Source organism: Hypanus sabinus, chromosome 6 (genome assembly GCF_030144855.1).
Source record: "Hypanus sabinus isolate sHypSab1 chromosome 6, sHypSab1.hap1, whole genome shotgun sequence".
NCBI lineage: Eukaryota > Metazoa > Chordata > Chondrichthyes > Myliobatiformes > Dasyatidae > Hypanus > Hypanus sabinus.
The window spans coordinates 46,890,334-46,911,285 of record NC_082711.1 but is presented as its reverse complement, the minus strand read 5'-3'; the positions used below and the strand labels follow the sequence as shown (position 1 = coordinate 46,911,285).

Here is a 20,952-nt window from a genome sequence, read left to right as displayed (position 1 = left end):
TGTTTATTTATTTCCATAGATGAGGGATGAATGGGATATTTAAATTCCTAAGGCGCTTTATGCATGAAGTGAAGGCTGGGTGTGGGCTTTACGTGAAGTGGTGCTATTCACCCCACCATACACAATGCTTCCCTCAGCTTCCTCGCCTTAACCTTCTGCCTTTTATTTTACATTTTCTGCTCTAAGAAATTCCTATTTCACCAAGATTTTGGCACCTGTTCTAATATTTCTTTACAATCTCATTGTTATATAATGCTCCTTCTATAAAACTCCTTAGAGCCAGACAGTATGGATGCAGGCTTTTCAGCCCATCCAGTCCCTTCTAACCACAAGGACCACGCAGGCAGTCCCAATTTCCTGCATTTGGCCCATCTCAACCAATTCCTCTGGCAACTCATTCAAAATACTCTCCCTATCTGGAGAAGTTGCCCCTCAGGTCCCTTTTAAATCTTTCCCCTCTCACTCTGGCTTTGAACTTCTCTACCTCTGAGAAAATATTGTTACCATTCACCTTTTCTATACCCCTCATGATTTTAAATATTCTGTATGGTTGTTCCTTATTCTCCGACATTCCAAGGAATAAAGACCTAGTCTTGCCAACCTATCCTTCCTATAATTCATATAATAGCAGCCAACAGAAACACAGTGACTTCTCCAGCTCTCAAAAGTGCTGCTAGTTTTAAATTCCTAATCTTTCAAAGTTTCTAGTCAGGGGATTTCAGTCAACCAAAGCTCTGCAAATACAGCACTACCGAACTCTTAGACAAAGTTACATTTAATCTGTCGACAGCAGTGTTAATAGCAGTGCTCAATAGACCCGGGATTCTACGGACAGCAGACCCAGCGACAGTGACCTGGCCTAGGCGACTCAGCCCAGCGAGCAATGCGAGAGGAAACAGGAACTGGCAAATGAGCCAGGGCACTGGCTAGGCTGAGATATAACCCAACGAGGCACTAGATAACAAAATGGGCGCACGGAGACTGAGAGTGAACACACAGAAAGAGATGAGAAACTGCTGCATTCTGGTTTTCACCAAAACGTGGCTGAACAACAACATGTTGTACTTCCTAACCACCAGACTTCAGACGGTGAGGATGCACCAGCACTCCTCCCTCCTCATCATCCTACACTCGGGTGCACCCGAGCCCATTGCTGTACTCTTTGCTCACACGTGACTGCACGGCCAAGCACCAGAGCAATCGGATTGTCAGGTCTACCTCTGATAGAACAGTCATGGGACTCATCACCAACGACTATGAGACAGCCTACTGAGAGCAGGTGGAAGAGCTCAAGGCCTTGTGTTAGGCAAATAAAGTCAAAAGGACAAAGCAGATGGTTATCCACTTCAGGAGAACTTGCACCACTCACACCCCTCTGTATACTGGACACACAGTTGTGAGCAGTTACACACTCCAGGGAGTGCTCATCTCACACAACCCTTCATGGTTCTGGAACACATTCACACAATTAGGAAAGCACAGAAACAGAATCTGGCATACATTGTGAAATTTGTTGCTTTGTGGCAGCAGTACATTGCAATACATAATAATAAAAAACTATAAATTGCAATAAAAATATATACAGCGGATTCTGGTTAATTTGGACCATCAGTTGATCAGGGCACCGCTTATCTAGGACAAAAATAAATCAAGAAAATAGCTGGGATTCCCTCTGTTTATTTGGGACATCATGCCATTTAATCCGGGCAGGAGACCATTGACAAACGTTTTCTAACTAGCATCAGTCATATGCATGTCGTGTGGCCATTGGACCCTGCACCATGCTTAGAGCGAGCAGTTTTTAAATGGAGTAGTTTGTTTCCAAAAAGCAGTAATTGTTGTCATTGATAATTGGTGAGAATAAGTGAGAAGACAATTCAGAACTATTTTGCTTAGTGTGGTGTCATGTATTCATATTTGGAAATGCCAAAACACAGCCAGGAGTGAAAATGAAATGATTTCACTACTTCAACTATTTAGGCACTGCAAAGAATTTTGAAGGTGTCAATAATCATCTTGAAAATTATTTTTGGTCCCCACTGGACATTCAGCTCTTACCTGAGGCTCCGAGTAACTGTCTGCAAGCAACAGCAGCTACAACTCAGTACACCACTTCGACAGGTGGGCTAAACCAGGTGAAAGCAGCCATCATGTCCCATATCCCGGTGAGGTACGGACACGCCTGTCCTCACATGCACAGTCAGTTCCAGCTACAGAGAGATCTAACGGCCAGGAAGGTGATTCTGCAACATTACATGGAGACGCATGGAAGGAGATGTGGTCATCCACTGCAGCCAGGGAAGATCCCAGTTGTGACGTCTCTTCATACCACTGAACCCGAATTTCCGAGTTCAAGGGATGTGGAACTGCCTCAGTACAACAGCTTTTCCACTTTAAAAACTCACCCGCAGAGATTTCCTGTCATCATTGGATACAACAAGCAACCATCGGTAGTATTGGTAGTGTTATAATTTGTTCTGTATTTCATTTTAAAACATAATTAGTTACTCAGTTAAATGGTAGTTTGTTTCTTTTATACAGTTTAACTATTTCCATGAAACTGCCATGACATTTGAGTAGGTTACATGGTTGGCACAACATTGTGGGGTGAACAGCCCATAACGTGCTGTAGATTTCTATGTTCTATGTATATTGGACAGCCACTTAATTGGGCCAAAATATGCTGGTCTAACATGTGCTAATTAACTGGACTGCACTGTTTATGAAAAATAAGTTAAATGAAATAAGTCGTGCTAAACAAGAGGAAAGAATAGCGAGGTAGTGTTTGTGGATTCATTGTCCATTCAGAAATCTGATGGCAGAGGGGAAGAAGCTGTTCCTGAATCATTGAGTGTGTGTCTTCAGGCTCCTGTACCACCTCCTTGAATGTGGCAATGAGAAGTGGACATATGTTGGGTGATGGGGGTCCTTAATGACGGATGGCGCCTTTTTGTGGCATCACCTTTCAAAGGTGTCCTCGATGCTCGGGAGTTTAGTGCCTATGATGGAGCTGGCTGATCTTACAACCTTCTGAAGCTTTTTCTGATCCTCTGCAGTGGCCCTTCCATACCAGACGGTGACACAACCTGTTAAAATTCCTCATCGTACAGCTATAAAAATTTACAAGAGTTTTTGGTGACATACCAATTCTCCTCAAACTCCTAACAGAACAGGACCCAGCAGGGAGGAGGCTATGTAGCATCTGAGCCAGGACCACCAGATTCAAAAATCAGTTACTCTCCCCAAGAAGTCAGATTGATCAACACCTCCACCCACTAACCCATCCCTCCACAACCCCCACCACCACTACTTTGTCATTTCCTGTCAGCTATGTTATGCACAGGCACTCCTGTGCCTAGCATCATTTTATGGACATACACTCAATCTATGTATATGAGCAGCATGTATATTTATGTTTATTGTTTACGCATTCACCACACTGTCTACACATGACACTGCTTTCAGCGATAACATTCTTTATTGCTTACAGATCTTCCTAATTTTGTGTCATTTACAAACTTACTGATCAAGCCTTGTGCATGCACATCCAATATAATTTATATAAATAGCAAATAACAAGGTCCCAGTACAAACCCCTTGCAGCACACCACTAGCTATCAGCCGCCATTTTGAAAAACAACCTTTTACCATCACCCTGCATTTAACTACATGCTGCATGGATGTATTTCATTGCTTCCTGAGACTTGACTATTTGTGTTTAGCTCGTTACTGTCACCCACTGTGATATATTGTCCCTTACAGCCACCATTTTCCTGTGGTGTATGGAAATGGAAGCTGAATTTAGGATTTTCCTTTAGTCAGTCCATGAATAATTTTCTTCCTTTCCCAGACTGGGATTTCATGAAAGGAAAGCTCTGGAAGTTACAATTGCTTGTGGGAACTGTAGAGTCTGATAAAAAAAACAAATACTTTTGTATAGTTTCCAATCTTCACATAATGTATTAATATTAAATCATGCTATTCATTCTAATTGTATTTTAACTGTTTCGCTCAATTAGAAATAACATGGAAAGGCAATATGTTTTCCCCAACAGAAAACTTGCTTAATTGGATTAGTGTATTATTGCATTCTCTTTCATCCCTTCTGAAAGTCCAAGATTGCAGACACAGAACTTGATAAAGGAATGTAATAATTTAACACGAATGTAAGCTTAAATTACCGTCATCTGTCAAAGCATCATTGTGTCTGTTATGAATCTAATTATTAAAGAAAGCAATGATATTAAACACAGCAAATAAATTTAATGCAGACAATGAGTTGGTAAATAGGGAGCAGAGACAAATCAGTACTGAATGAACAATGACAAACCCAAGAATGGTGTGGTTGAGATGTACACTGAAGATAGCTATCCACTTTCTCAGAGTTGAGGATAACTTGTTTCCCTTCCAGTCTGCTGAGCTTTGGTACAACTCATAAAGCTAATAATTTTGCCACAAGTGGTACAGTAAGTGCTTTAAATGAGTGGGTAGTTTGGGAGATGGTACACTCCTTTTACCCTTTGCACTGTGCTTCTGTGTGCTCCCAATACATGGGATTGAGGTTGTCAGTCATCTTGACAGGTTCCCAGACATCAGTGCAGATGTTCCATTCCTTTCAAGGAGACTTTGAGTTTTTGGCTGTCCTTGAATCATTTGATCTGCTCTCCCAGTAAGTTGTTCCTATGAGAGATTTTGGAATCAATCAACCATGATCGAGTGGCCAAACCGATTTGATGGGCCAATTGGCCTAATTCTGCTCCTATGTCTTATGGCCTCATTAAATAGAGTGACAGTTTCAGTACATTATTGACTCCATGACAACATGGCCTGACTGGATATGTTTAGAGCATCAACACTGGGGATCTTGGCCTGGGACAGAATTCTGATCATAGTTTATTTATTTTACCAGTTGTTTTGGAAAGTTTTAAAGAGGGTATCTGCCCACTGCTTTGTGCTACTTGCTGTAGGTTACCCAGGATTCAAAAGCATACTGGAGAAGAACAATCACAACTTCCAATAGAATGTATTTGTGATTTGAATCTTTAAAACCCTTGGTGCACTAAAAGCCATAACTGGCATCACTCCAATCTTTGTTGTCAATGTGCAGGTGATTCAAATCTACATTTACATTCGGAAGCCAATATTAAGCTATTGTTGCAAGGGAGGGCCTGGGGACGAACATGAGTGCAGGACATAGGCGCGGAGATAGGGTCGAGAAATGCGAGCTCAATGGTGAGTGTAGAACAGAGAACCAGGTCTTGACACGACAACGAGATTTTCATAGAATCTCCAGACAATGGAGCGGGACTTAAAACTAACAGTCATAAGGGATCAGGAAACAAGGTTAATGCTCACTGGAATTGACCAATGAATTGGTAACCCATGGCTGTGATGCCAGAGTTCTTATCCTTTATTCTCTGATGAGAACCAGGTGTGCTATAATTAATGGAACTAGCAGCAATTGGGGATCAGACGACGGGAATTAAGGTATAATCAAGGAGATAGCAGCGAGATGGGGGACAGCCAGATGGGACTATGACAGTAACCCTCCCCCCCCCAACAGGAGCCTCCAGGCAATCTCCCAGGCTTGTCTGGATGGTCCCGTAGGAAGTCACAGATGAGAGAAGGGTCCAGGATGAAGGAGCGGGGAACCCAGGAATGTTCCTCTAGACCATATCCTTCCCAGTCAAACAGGTATTGGAGGCCCCTGCCCCAACAACACACATCCAGTAGCCGCTGGACGGCGTACGCCGGGTGGTCGTCGATGATTTGGGTGGGTGGAGGAGTTTCGGTCGGAGGACACAAGGGGCTGACTGAAACTGTTTTTAATTGGGAAATGTGAAATGTAGGGTGGATGTGCATAGATTTAGGTAGTTTAAGTTGCACTGCTGTGGGGTTGATGATACTTTTGACCTCGAAAGGTCCCAGGAAGCAAGCAACGAGCTTCTTAAGCTCAATCTTGAGAGGAACATCTTTAGGTGAGAGCCACACCTGCTGCACAGGCCGATACTCAGGTGCAGGAGTCCGAAGGCGACCAGCACCCCTCCAGTTGCGGTCGGCTGAGCGGAGCAGGGCCGTGCGTGTGTCTTCCCAGACCTTGCAGCACCGGCTGATATGGGCCAGAACAGATGGCAGTGCAATATACTCTTGAATGGGAAACAGCAGGGGTTAGTACCCAAGAGAGCATTCAAAAGGAGACCTTCTGCTGCCAGTACTAACCAGAGAGTTGTGGGCGTACTCTACCCACTCGAGGTGGTCAATCCAGGTAGACAGGTTGTCGATTGTTATGCAACGTAGCACCGCCTCCATATCCTGGTTGACCCGTTCCGTTTGTCCGTTCGTCTGAGGAATACAAAAATTGAAGCGGAAAGGGATTTTGGAGTCCTGGTACTGGTTTCCCTAAAGGTTAATTTTCAGGTTGAGTCTGTGGTGAACAAAGCAAATACAATGTTAGCATGCATTTCAAGAGAACTAGAATATATAAGCAAGGATTTAATGTTGAGACTTTAGGAAGCCCTGGTAAGGCCTCATTTGGAGTATCATGAACAGTTCTGGGCCCCTTATCTTGGAGAGGATTTTCTGAAACTGGAGAGGGTTCATAGTGTGTTCAGAAAAAAATGATTCCAGAATTGAATGGCTTGTCACATGAAAAGTGTTTGATGGTTCTGGGCTTATATTCACTAGAACTCAGAAGGATGAGGAGTGGCCTCATTAGATCCTATTGAATGGTCAATAGTAGAGTGGATGTGGAGAGGATGGTTCCAATGTTGGGAGAGCCGAAGACCAGAGGACACAGCCTGAGAATAGAGGGGCATCCTTTCAGAACGACAATGGGGAAGAATTTGTTCAGCCGACGAGTGGTGAATCTGTGGAATTCTTTGCCACAGACAGCTGTGAAAGCCAAATCCTTTTGAATATTTAAGGCAGAAGTTGAAAGGTTCTTGATTGGTCAGGGCACGAAGCAGTATGGAAGAAGGCAGGAGTTTTAGGCTGAGAGGATGGGCCAAAGGGTGTAATGCTGTTCCTACAGCTTATGGTCTTATACCATTGGTGTACTAGCTATAAGTTGCTCCTAATGTAGGTGGAAGGCACAGAAGAATTGGATATAGGTATTGTAGTAAAAATAATGTTAATGAAACAGCCAAATATTGCAGGATTATCCATGTATCTCTTGACACATGGTCACAAGGTGGTATTGACAAAGACCTGGAGCAGTAGGTGAATATTTTATAATAAATTACTTTACCTGTTCATAATACTTACAGAATATTTTATGGTGAATTACTTTATTTATTCACAACACATAACAAGACTGATGAGTTGCATCATACATGACCATAAATAACAACTTTAGTAGCTTTCTTTTGTGGGACACAGTGGCATGGCATTTGGCATTATGCTGTTACAGTACCAACGATCACTGAATGGGGTTCAATTCCTGTGCTGCCGGTAGGGAATTTGTTCATTCTCACATGACCATACAGGTTTCCTCCTACATTGCAAAGACATACTGTTAGGATTAGTGAGTTAAATGCGGTGTTGACACCTACAGCCTGCTCAGCACAATTGATGCAAATGATGCATTTCACTTTACATTTCAATGCACAGTACATGTGACATATAAAGTTAATTTTCTCTTTACATCAATTAGCAAAGGGCATATTTAATATGGTTAATATATAACAAGGGAAATCAAAACCAGAAATAGAGTATTTTAAATTAATAACTTCTTCACAAACAATTCTTGTTTATCAAGCTCACTCAAAAAATATTTTATTTCCAGTATGTACAGTACTTTTGTTATACTAGACTCAAACAACAATAGAGCATTAAGCCAAGGCAGAGCTAAAGTTTAGATATAGAACAAAGTATCTGAAAGGGCCAGGTGGAAGATGAGGCTCAAAGGGGAATAGGACCAAGTAGCTCAGGATCAGGTCCAATTTCTAACAAGGTACTGGACTAATCTGGAAAAGTATGAATTACAAAATGTGATCCTCATTCCAGCTTCTTTGTGAGGAACTTTTACAATCGCATATTTTAAATTTATTAGGGAAACAATGTTTTCATCACTTCGAAGATATATTTGTTCAAGAAAATTTTGTTAGAAAGTTAACATTTTTTTTCCGTTTCTTCAGGTCCCAATAAAGTAAGTGACCAGAAACAGCAAAGAACGCCTAGGAGGACTCAGCCACCAAAGACTGTAAATACACCTGAAGACAACACATACTACAACATCATTCATGTAAGTCAATGACCTGCTGATCTATGTGTTCAGATCTAGTTAGGGCTTCCATTAAAGTTGCAAGCCATCATGGTCACAATACAATCAGGTGATAGAATTCTGAGCTTTCCACTCTGAAAGGTGTTATGTGTTATATATTTGCAATATTTAAAAATAACCTAAATTCTTGATGGAAAAATCCGCTTTTACTGGACTTCCTTTGGGCCATGAGGAAAAGCAGCATTTCTTTCAGGCCATTAAACCACCCAGGAGACAATCTCTATCCAGCAGAACATCCTTGCAATTTAAACACCCCTGTATTTTCAAACTCAAATCCTACTGTTGACTCCACAAGTATCCCAGCCAATAGTGAAACCACTCTCAGAATAAACTTATCCTTTCAGCTTGAACCAAACCATGGATTTTGCTGTAGTTGTAAATTATATGAAAGTGGGTTGAAGGAAGAATTCTTTTCTTGCTCAGAGTGTGTCAGAGGTCTTGAAATTTACAGCCTGAAATGCAAAACCATTGTCCCTGGATATGAATTTGACCTACTGGGCAATGAATCATGTGTTGGAAAGCTTCTTTTTCATTGGCATGAATGCAGTGGGCAGAGTGACTCTTTATGATTCCATCAACCATCCAATGAACAATCCTAGTTAGCGAACAGCCCCATGCAAACTGGTTCTCCCTCCATGATAACCATCACCCACCTAATCCTGAAATCCTACGACCCAACCATGCCCTCATTTGCTCTTTTCTCAACCAATCTGCCTACTCTTTCTTCTTGGCTTTGGCTTTAAAAAGCAGGTTGCCTATGTGAATGATCTTAGGAATGTCATTCAGGTCAACTATGGGTAGGAACTCCATTTATAAAGTCCTGAAGTTAATTTCTGCAGAATATTTGGAAAAGTAAACATTCATCTGCATGTCCCAACCTTGCACAACCATTATCTTATGCATAGAAGTTGCCTCTCAGGTATACACCAGGGAATGATGCTAAATTTGGCCTCTTGTGCCACACAACACATACGAAAGAGGTTGAGATTTACGCCCAAGTCTTTCATCACCCTACTTATCATTGTCAGCTAATCGAGTGTCCAGAGAATATGCTGCAAAATAAAACACTTTCACCGTGAAAAGATCCATTTACCACCTAAATGTATGTACAAACCCCGTACTGACTATCTAAGCTATTTGCAAGAACCAAGATTTAATATTAGCCTAAGGACTTTACACAGTGTAATGTTCATTGAACAAAATATATGCTCGAAGGATTTAAAGTCACTTTGGCTTAAAGCAAAGTGTATATTTAGATATTTTTGATTTAAGTGATTGCAAGAAAACTTAACAAAAGCAGTCTTGTGCTAAAGAGAACAAAATCCCTTATATGGTTACCTCTCATAACCTTAAAGAAATGTAGTGTTAACTGTCTTTTTGTAACAGTAGAGCAGCAACAGTTTTAGACAACTGACATCTTATTCAGTAATCATTATAATGACCTTTATTATCTCACAATATCAAAATCCTTGTCTTATGTCAGCACATGCCTGTCATGACGTTACATAATGGAACATCAGATAAGGAGAAACAGGTGTATGGACACTGCAAGCAATCCTTGGGTTATCAGACTCGTCCCACCAGCTGCCTTTGTCAGCATGGTTAAAGCCAAGATTTGAAAGTTTTTTTAAATCTCTTAGTAAATTGAACCTTGTATCCCAGCATCACTACTTCTCAGTTTGATATGATATAATAAATCACAAGCAAGACGTGAAATAGTGATGTAGGATGCTGGAAATACGGGTGATATAAGAGGAAAGAGCATCTATAGGAAGAAGCGCTGTCGACATTTCGGGCCGAGACCCTTCGTCAGTACTAACTGAAAGGAGAGATACTAAGAGGTTTGAAAGTAGTGGGGGGAGGGGGAAATGCGAAATGATAGGAGAAGACCGGAGGGGGTGGGATGAAGCTAAGAGTCTTCTCTAACTTCCGTTAATGCCCCTCCTCCCCTTCTTACCCCATCCCTGACATATTTAGTTGTTTGGTTTTTTCTCTCTCTCTCTGCCCATCACCCTGCCTGTTCTCCATCTCCCTCCAGTGCTCCCTCCCCCTTTCTTTCTCCCGAGGCCTCCCGTCCCATGATCCTTTCCCTTCTCCAGTTCTGTATCACTTTCCCCAATCACCTTTCCAGCTCTTAGCTTCATCCCACCCCCTCCGGTCTTCTCCTATCATTTCACATTTCCCCCTCCCCCCAGTACTTTCAAATCTCTTAGTGTCTCTCCATTCAGTTAGTACTGACGAGGGGTCTTGGCCTGAAACATTGACAGTGCTTCTCCTGTAGATGCTGCCTGGCCTGCTGTGTTCCGCCAGCATTCTGTGTATGTTGTTTGAATTTCCAGCATCTGCAGATTTCCTCGTGTTTGATATAAGAGGAAATGCTTTTAAAATGCGCATGACTTTTACAGATTTCTCTATGTATATTATTCAGAAGCTTAACCAGTTTTCTCCAATTTTCAGACTTTCAAAAGGTAGAACTTAATCAGAACTTCAATATTGATTTTCTGGATTGATGACTGTGGGTGCAAGCACTGAACCATTAATAAATAACTGAACAATTTGACCATTGATGTCAATACTAATGTTCATATTCACAAGGATACTTAAGATGCTAGATGGAATTTTCTCATAAGTAAGCACACCAAATCAGATTTACCAATCAGAATATTTTTCCTCAAAGGACCTCAGGACGAACCCTGTGACACAATAGATCACTCAGTGCAGCTACATTCCTATTGCAGGCTTTTTTCAGTTCTTGCCATTACTAGGGCAATTTGATCTATCCGTACTGTCCAGTGAATCTTGAACACTTTTGTAGGTAGACTGCTAAGAACCAGTCCACTTTACAACTGCAATCAACACTCCAGCAAAAAGTTCTACTGTACATCACTTAGTCCAAAACTCCAAGAAAATAAGACATTGGAGCAGAATGAGGCATTCAGCCTATTGAGTCCACTCTGCCATTCCATCATTACTGATTTATTATCCCTCTCAACCCCTCTCTCATGCCCTCTCCCTGTAACCTTTCATGTCCTTACTAATCAAGAACCTATCAACTTTTGCTTTCAATGTACCCGGTGGGTTGGTCTCCACAGCCATCTGTGTCAATAAATTTCACAGATTCATCACCCTCTGGCTAAAAAAGTTCCTCCTTATCTCTAGTCTAAAGGGATGACACTCCATTCTGAGTCTGTGCCCATTATAGAGACCATCTTCTCCACGTCCACTCTTTAGGCCTTTCAATACTAAATAGGTTTCAATGAGATCCCACGTCATTCTTCTAAACTCCAGTGAATATAGACCCAGATCCATCAAATATTCCTCAAACGTTAACCCTTTCTTTCCAAAGATTAGTCTCATGACCTTCCTCTGGACCCTCTCTCCAAAGCCAGCACATACCTTCTCAGAAAAGTGGCCCAAAACTATTCACAATACTCCAAGTACAGTCTGACCAATGCTTTATAAAGGCCCTGTGTTACATCCTTGTTTTTATATTCTACTACTCTCGAAATGAATGCTAACATTGCATTTGCCTTCCTTACAACCAACACAAGCTGCAAGTTATCCTCTAGGGAACCTTGTAAGGACACTCGAGTCCTTTTGCACCTCTGATTTTTGAATTTTCTCCCCATTTAGAAAATAGTCTTCACTTGTATTCCTTCTATCGAAGTGCATGACCATACAATTCCCTACGCTATATTCCAACTGCCATTTCTTTGTTCAATCTCCCAGTCTGTCGAAGTTCTTCGGCAGACACCCTGCTTCTCAACACTACCTGCCCCTCCGCCTATTGTCATAGAAATGAACAACTTTTAATCACCTTCCTGAGCTGCTGTGAAATTGATGGGGGCTTTAGAGCATTGCATGGAAAGATCCCACTCAAGTTTGGTAAGATTCCCACAATGAATTGTAAAGTAACAAATAACATTCATTCTAACTCAGATGCAAACCAAGATAGAGACAAACTTAAAAATAACTCTGACCTTTTCTTTTAATATTTTACTAGTAATTACACCGCTTGTGTAGGGCAGAAACTACGTTATGAGAATTTGATATCTGAAAAGATTAGCTTTATTGGACTCTGATTAGCAGTGCTGCCATATATTGGTTTGCATAATTAGATCACTGAAGACAGATTTTTGATCTCTGCTGCTTAAGCATTATGATGTATTGATCAGCCGGTGAAAATTAGAGAAGAAAGTCTGCAGAGGAGGACTCCATGGCACCACTCCACCAACATTGACTCCCAGTGCCCCACCTCATCATTACCTGATAACCTTTAGAAGCAGGAAAAATAGAAGAGTATGGGTTCTTAAACTGTAGCAGCTATTGCAAGATCTGGATTTGCAAAACAAAAATAGAAAATGGTGCAGATAGTCAACAAAAACCCTCTTCAAACTGGGAAAGTTCTGTATGGACTCATGAGACTCCCTACAGCTTGCTTCTGATTTCACTTAACTGAGGTAATGAGTAATAAGCAGATCTAAGCCATTTCTATCCTTCTATATATCAGCAGAGGTGCAACACTGTTACAAATGATTTTTAATGTTTCTTTTAAACAGAGGTCAGTGCAGGATGGAAAGAGAAGACCCCGGAGAGACAGGTAATTGCTCACTTTCTTCCAGACTAACTTAACTCAAAGCAAAAAAAAACAAGTAAGAATTTTGCTTTTGCTCCAGATTATATTAACTGTAGCCTCAGTTCACACCCTGTTATCTGAGGGACAATGACTCCTTTTGCCTTTGACGGTGAAACTGGAAATATGTTGGTTTATATATTAGTCCTCATTGTGAGGTATATGTTAAATGTGCAATGGCGGCAGACCAAGTCCTAGTGCACACGAGGCCCAAGGCATCGTGAGGGCAGAGTAGAGTAACAGTGCATCAATTGAAGTGCAGGGAATAAGTCCAATGGTTAGCACAGGACGTGAGACACGAGCGCTGAATCTGGATACCCAACACAAGATGCAATAATAAATTGTTTTTTTAACTCAAAAGCCAATTTTTTTTAACCTGCAAGCTAAGCTCAAAACTGAACTCCAGAAGAAAGGAATTGCTTGCGTTAGTTTTCATGAAAAATTGCTGAGAAAGTTCTCACTCTCACAGTTAAGTGATCCTCCTGAATGCCCACACCAAATACCTGGCCATACCAGGCCATTCATGTGAAACTGACGTTTGTGGAAGCACCTCTCAGATGTGCATTGGTATACACATATCCTGTCACTTTAGAGCATTAGTGTGCCAAGGCATAAAGGGTACAAAACCAAATTTATAGACTTTGGAATAGATGCAGTTAGTGCTGGACCCAGCTTTCCTACAAATACTATTATGTAGCACCCACGAGTGTTCTATGGTGTTTACATTTACAACATAGATGTTTCTATTTTGCAACTCTTATCAAACGTCATCATCAGTTCTGTTTCCCTTTGCTACATGCTGTGCCATTTCCTCTCGAATTTACACAAATAATAGGAATGCACACTGCTAATTGTTTGGTGACCCAGGGTTCATGTCACATTCCTGCCGTTCTCCCCATGTGCAAGTTCATACAAAGGCATAAAGGCAGGCAAGCTTCCATCAGGAACACACAGCGGATGAACACCAGCACATTTCTCCCACACAGCTAAACACAAGGCTCACAAAGGCCAGATATCAGCATGGGGCAACTGACACAGTTAATCGGAGTTGTATTTTTAGAAATTGCATTTCTATTTAATGAGTTTAGTGAGCTCATGGAACACGATGTTCCCTAAATACTTAACTTTTTTTTCCTAAAATCTAAGTATGGATTCTAAATTCCATTCAGAATAAATATAAGGTTTTCATCAATTAAACATATTCATATAGTATTTTGAAATTTGCAAGTTTCCAATATTAAAATAGTCCAGTGACAGTTCCTCTGCCGAAGTAAGAGAATAAGTTTGATTCTGTTTGTTCAATTTGTTGCCCTCTGTGAATAAAGTGAAATGTAATGTTTGCCATCTACAGTGAAGCTGCGAAACCATTGACAAATAAATTGTCCATATTCGAAGGGATGTGTTAACCGTGCCCCAAGCATCATGTGCAATAGAATAAATCTTGCACATTTAATTAACATGGAGACCTTTAGAGTGAATAGGTTCAGGAAAATAACCTAAGAAAGGGAGTCATGGACATCAAAAAGAGATGAAGTACATGAATTTCAGTTTACAGTTCCATATTTACTCCTTTCTCATTCTAGGACTAGAGGGCACAGCTGCAGAATAGAAGGACATCCCTTTAGAACAGAGATGAGGAGGAACTTCTTTAGCCAGAGGGTGGTGAATCGGTGGAAGTCATTGCTATAGACGGCTGTGAAGTCCAAGTCATTGGGTATAGTTAAAGTGCAGGTTGATATGTTCTTGATCAGTAAGGGTGTCCAAGGTCACTGGAAGAAGACAGGGGAATGCAGTAGAGAAGAATAATATATCAGCCATGATGGAATGGTGGAGCAAACCTGATGGGCCAAATAGTCTAATTCTGCTCCAATGTCTTATGATCTATGACATCTCCCATTGTCATTCTGACTGACACTGGAGGAAGAGCCAATCAGAAGAAATATCTGAAGTCAGTCAAAACAAATCAAAACTCTCAAGATATGAAATGGAGAAAAATTAGACAAAATAAGCAAAATATAAGCTTACTTTTTAATTAATGGATTCCTAATTATCTATCTTAGAATTATCATTATTCTTCAAAAGAACATCAGAACTGTAACATTTAATGAACAATCAACAATATGCTCAGCAGTTATAGAAACACAAAATCAATAAAGGGATCGTATGTGTCTGGTAATTGTTGAAACCAAAGTGTTTTAAATGTAAATGTATTCTGCTTAACTCTATTTCATTGAAAATGAGTGCTGGTAGGATGATAAATTTACTTTTATTTTAATTTTTTTCGTGATTGCTCAAGTTGATAACATTTGCTAGCTCACCACCATCAGCATATATACCCTCCAAACAGGCAGAGATGCAAGGGTGCTGTGTTAAATTTCCTCTGGTTTTACCCAATGATGATTCTTGCCTCTACCCACGCAGAAAAAAATTTATGGTACTAGCATGCACTGTTTTCCATTCCAATCATTAATTATCTGGTGTTTACTTGAGTGAGGATGGTAAATTGCTGTTTGCATTATGGTGGTGGATCTCAACCACTCCATTCTGCTCCAGGAAACAAAATATGCATAACTACTGTACATTAGCCATGCTATATGAACCATTCTCTTATTTCCATTCCATAGTTTTCAGTCTGTCAGAACAGATAACAAACAACTGACTCATATTTTGCATCATTGTCAAGTTCAATTTGATCCCCATTTGCTCATTCCATATTGTGTGATTAACCCTGGTTAAAATTCTAAACAGTTAGATCATTTTACAATCCTACTTCCAATTGTTTGCTTCACTTATTCAAGTGTGTGCATTAGCTCTGCCCTGGGGAAGCGGTGAAATCCAATGTGATGAATGAAGCAAATTAAATAAGGTGTTTTAATTACAGTTAATATGCTCATTATTTTCTTTATAGCCAAGTGAAGTTGCTGGACGAAGATGATCGTTACTACGGAGAAATTGCTCCTGGTGATTCCACGACCAAGGGTAACACTAAAACAACAGGGAAAATTTCTTCATCACAACCCAGATCCACAAACCCCACCCACTCCAACAGGTAGACCTACATACATAGTGAAAACAACTGTCACAACTGTGAAAATATAAAATTCCTTTAACATGGCCAATAGTGTGAAACCAAGTCTAATGTCAGATTTGTCCCCGCTAAAATTCTTATCCAGGTCCCAAGTCTACACTTCCTTCAATTTCACTATTCTGTACTATTTACTGGCAATCCAAATCAGAAGACTTATTTTGACTCAGTAACCTCAATTTCCCCAACCACAACAGGGCCGAGAAGGTATTAAAATCTTTTCGCCATTTCCTTATTTAATCAGGACTTCTATTCATAGTTCATCAGAAATTAAGCTACACTTTCATTAGCTACAGGCGAAGGAAAGTGTTTGTTCGACATAAATTTGGCTACAGTATAGATTAGAAGATAAACGGGTGTAAATGAAGAGATCTCAAAGCCATAGCAAATAGTTATCTTTATGGAACAAGGCTTGCTCCTTGGTGTTTACATGACTAACATTGGCCAGTCTATCTGTGAGCTCCTCCTTCCCTACAATCAGTTGCTTCAACCTACCCTATTGGGCTAACTTACCTGTTATCTGGATTAGGTTCCAGGAAACAGATATTGTCACTGTTCAAAGCCATCAACATACATGCAGGAGGATGCCCAGCCAGGGTGTGAGCTTACTGTTAGCAACACGGTGAGATGTGGGATTCAAGCTGAACACAGTAGTAGGAACTCTATTCACTGCTTGTCCAGTTATTGCCTGGAATTGATATCTACTTCTGTTAATGTTACATATTTTCCAATTAATGTGATATCCACTCGAATTAATTCACAATTTGGTGAAATGGAATTACCTCCAAAGAGCAGAATTCCACTTGTTGAGAAATGATGATCATGAATTATATTAACTCATTCATAAAAGCCATCTTTATAATATTATCAGTTTTGAAATTTTTGTCAAATGGATATATTTTGTGAAACTTTATTTCTACTCAGTAGACTTCAAAACAATTAATAACCTTGATTTTACATGCAGTATATTCATTTCAGTGGCAAGAATATTTACATGTTTTAGTATCAGACTTTGCCTAATATATTTCATTAGTTCATAGATTAATTCATAATACTGTTGCTGTAACATTATCAGTAGTGTAATTTAAGCAATAGTTTTAAATGTTGGAGAAATATTAAGGCCAGTTTCATGAAAAACTTGCAGACTCAGATCATGCATAACTTAACTTTAGTTTATTGTAAGGAACATTGCAATGTCAAAAGTGCAATAGAGATGAAAACCTGCTCATTAATCTGTCAAGAGGCACTCTCCGTCTTCCCAGAATGAGTGATTAGCAGAAACTTGCAGTATCCTACATTATGGAAAGTTGTGGTAGGGTGTGAGAGGAGTCTTATATTCCTTTTTCTTCAGAGCTTTTCTGTTATTATCTTATTGTATGTTAATAAAGCACACCAAATTTATTGGTAGTTAAAAATTTTATTTTCCTCCCTCTTGAGGACAAGGCTTATAATCATTCAAAATTGTACTTACTTTCCTTTTAACTGCTATTGATTCAGTTATATTAGAAAATCCACGGATGTGTCTTAGCAGGCAGACATAGGAAAGTTTGCAACCCCTTCCATGATCTGCTACTTCATCACAGTCATTGAACCATTTATTTATCATCAAATGCTTAAGGCCCAAGCTGAAATGGGAGATCACGAAGAATCTAAAAGTATAGTAATTGTTTGCTCATAAACGCCATCAGCTGTTATGCGTGGGCCCTGATATCTCCACTGTAGTAGTCAGATAAGCTGGAGCTTTCTATTTGTTTTCTGAGTGTATGTATTGTATATTTTGTTTCATGAAAATAATAAATAATTGAATTCCTCTCACAGAGAAAGGAAAATATACTCTGCAGTAATCTCCTTAGTTATCTGTAAATGTTGCCCTGTCAAAGTGCACATTTCCTATCCTAGACTCCCCTCCGTGTGGACAAGTTGTGAGTCATTGATAATGAAGTCTATTTTGCTGTCAGAAGTAATAAGTTATTCTGTCAATCAGACTTGCTGTTTCAAGTGAATATTTGTGCTTTCTATAGATTACATATATATACTAATTATAAAAAGATATAACCATATCTCTTTAGCTGTACATAACAATATTTATTACAACATGGTATCTGTTTGCAAACATCAACTTTAATCCTAATCAAACACATGCTTAAATGTATATTGTGCTCAGAATCATATTTTTCTCAAGATATACTTTAATGTGTTTATTAACATGATATGGCTGCTGCTGTGTCAAAATGGTTGTTGTGATGCATCTGGTGTGGTAATCTAGTGGGTAGTGCTTATCGCTCTTGCTTTCAGATTCCACCTCTGGCAAGCAGTCTTGTGAAAAGGAGAGCTGAATGTGTAATTGTCTGCCTGCCAGTACATAGCCTCTCCAACAGCAAGCCTCATGTAGTGCCTCCTCGCTGGTGACATGTGAAAACTGAACTCCTTTCGCATTCAGGATGGGGAGGAGGTCTGGCCCCTGCACACGCAGCCCGCAAGCCCACTAGTGTGTGGACGTGCCCTGGTGCTCCTGAACAGATCCCCAGCTATGGGTAAATATCTCCACTGTCTTGTGGGCAGCCTCGGCAGAGGTAAAGGCTCCCCGAGGAGTAAACCCAGATAACAAATCTGGAGTGGAACCCCTAAGACGGCTGGATGTCATTCAACATCCTTCCTGCAGTTCCTGCAACCGAGCTGGTGCTAAACATATTGCTTCATAAGCTTTCCTTTTCAATACACTGGTGAGGCCGTGAGGGGGATCTTGACAAATGGACATATCAGGATCTTCACACCGTCTGCCCAGGCTTCTAGTGATGATCATCATCACCCATTGTCCTTTCAGACAAACAGATGCCAACCAACCATGGCTGCTGCTGCTGGCTATATCTACATTAACTGCCCATACTGAATGGCTTGTGCCACCATTTCAGGAGGGTAATTAAGAATCAATAATAATGCAGTGTGTCTGAAGTTACACATAGGCCACATAGGCAAAGATGGAAGATTTCCATTCCTGAAGAATATTAGTGAACCAGATGGGTTTTAATGACAATCCAGGAGTATTACGGTCACTGTAAATGTTATTATCATTTTTATTTAATTACATAATTTAAATTCCCCAGCAGTGATGCTGGGATTTGAACCCATGCCTCAAGATCAGTAGTCCAAACCCCTGGATGAAAATTGGGGAAAAAATTGCTATTGTCATAATTCAGTCTTTCTTGATCCTAGGAGGTTTGTCGTTAATCGTTGATAAACTTGTCGATAGGAAGTTAGATCATTCTTTGCAGCTGTCTTTACATGAAACTGGATTATTACCTAACAAATGTTTTGCAGTTTCCTAAATGCACACATGTCTGATGGCGCTATACAGGAAGTTCTGCCAGGTCAGCAAGATGAAAGCTTACAGGTCTATAGAGATACACAGGTGGGGGAGCTGGGAAAACCAGCAGCAGCTCTGCAATCTGCCGCATCTGATGTGCCACTTTTGCCAGATTTGTTTCTTGCCAGAGCCTCATTAAATCAAAAATTTGATGCAAAAATGTTTAAATAATGGGATTAGCCCCAATTTTGATCTGATTTCTTCCGTTCTTTGAGAATGAGAGCACATGAATCCACCTTGATACTTCAGCTCTACAATGAAATCCACTTCTGCTTCATAAGCAATTCTGTCCCCAATTTCTTCCTTTTCTTTTTTACAAAAAGATACCCTTTGGTACCTTTTGATTGGCTCCAAAAGGTAATTTTGTTTCCAGCATTTTTAAATGCAGTAGTTGATGGTTAAAACAATCCAACGTGAAATATAACCAAGAAGTTGTGTAATTCCACCCCCACCATCAGCAAGCCCCAGACCCCATTTGCTGGTTTTGACACCAGTAAAGATCAAAGACATTTGTCTGGACCTGCTGTGAGTCATCGGGGAGCTATTTGCAGCTCTTTGCCATCTGTAGCCAAAACAGCTTTCAGTTAAACTGCAACATACGGATCACACAGTTACACCTGCAGCTAGTTTCACTGCAGTATCAGCTAACGTGCTGCTCACTAATGAATGAAAACAGTGACTGATTCTTTGGCTGGTGTGACCAGTATTTTCATCCGCTTCAAATGCTGACTTGGCATTCCTCTGAGCGATCTAACATGGAAATACCTCTACATTGCACTATATTGAGAGAGTTACTGGTGGCTATCGTACAATAAAACTATAGTAATGTTGCATTGCTTCATACTAAAACATTTAGATCTAGAGACTGAATAGATTTGCAGTCATATGTCCACTTGTGCTCCACTGGGAAGTGCCTGTGCATGAGAGAGTGTGCAGTGAGGTAAACTGTATCCATAAGAAATTGTGGATGTCAGTTAACTAAAGGGTTTGCAAAATGTTCAAAAATCCAAGTAAGCTTATGAAAGGTTCATAAAACTAGGTAATGATAGAGATCTAGAAGATTATAATGCTAGCAGGAAGGAGCTTAAGAAGGGAATTAGGAGAGCCAGAAGGGGCCATGAGAAGGCCTTGGCGAGCAAGGTTAAAGAAAACCACAAGGTGTTCTACAAGTACGTGAAGAGCAAGTGGATAAGACATGAAAGAATAGGACCAATCAAGCTGACAGTGGAAAATTGTGTATGGAACCAGAGGACATAGCAGAGGTACTTAATAAGTACCTTGCTTCAGTATTCACTACGGAAAAGATCTTGGTGGTTGCAGGGATGACTTACAGCAGACTGAAAAGCTTGAGCATGTAGGTATTAAGAAAGAGGATATGCTGGACCTTTTAGAAAGCAAGTTGGATAAGTCACCAGGACTGGATGATATATACTGTGGGAGGTGAGGGAACAGATTGCTGAACCTCTGGCAATGATTTTTGCATCATCAATGGGGACGGGAAAGGTTCCAGAGGTTCCATACACTTGGAGTACTGTGCTCAGTTCTGGTCACCTCACTACAGGAAGGATGTACAAACTATAGAAAGGATG

At 40.4% G+C, this 20,952-nt stretch overlaps 1 protein-coding gene across 1 annotated transcript in view; it reads left to right on the top strand.

The window, feature by feature from the left end:
• The window catches only part of myo3a (myosin IIIA), a 243,667-nt gene that overhangs the window by 182,814 nt on the left and 39,901 nt on the right, over positions 1-20,952 (top strand). Inside the window, exons 31-33 of the mRNA XM_059971447.1 lie at positions 8,136-8,242; positions 12,841-12,881; positions 15,823-15,963. Coding sequence (XP_059827430.1) covers positions 8,136-8,242; positions 12,841-12,881; positions 15,823-15,963 — 289 coding nt within the window. The remainder of the gene's footprint in view (positions 1-8,135; positions 8,243-12,840; positions 12,882-15,822; positions 15,964-20,952) is intronic.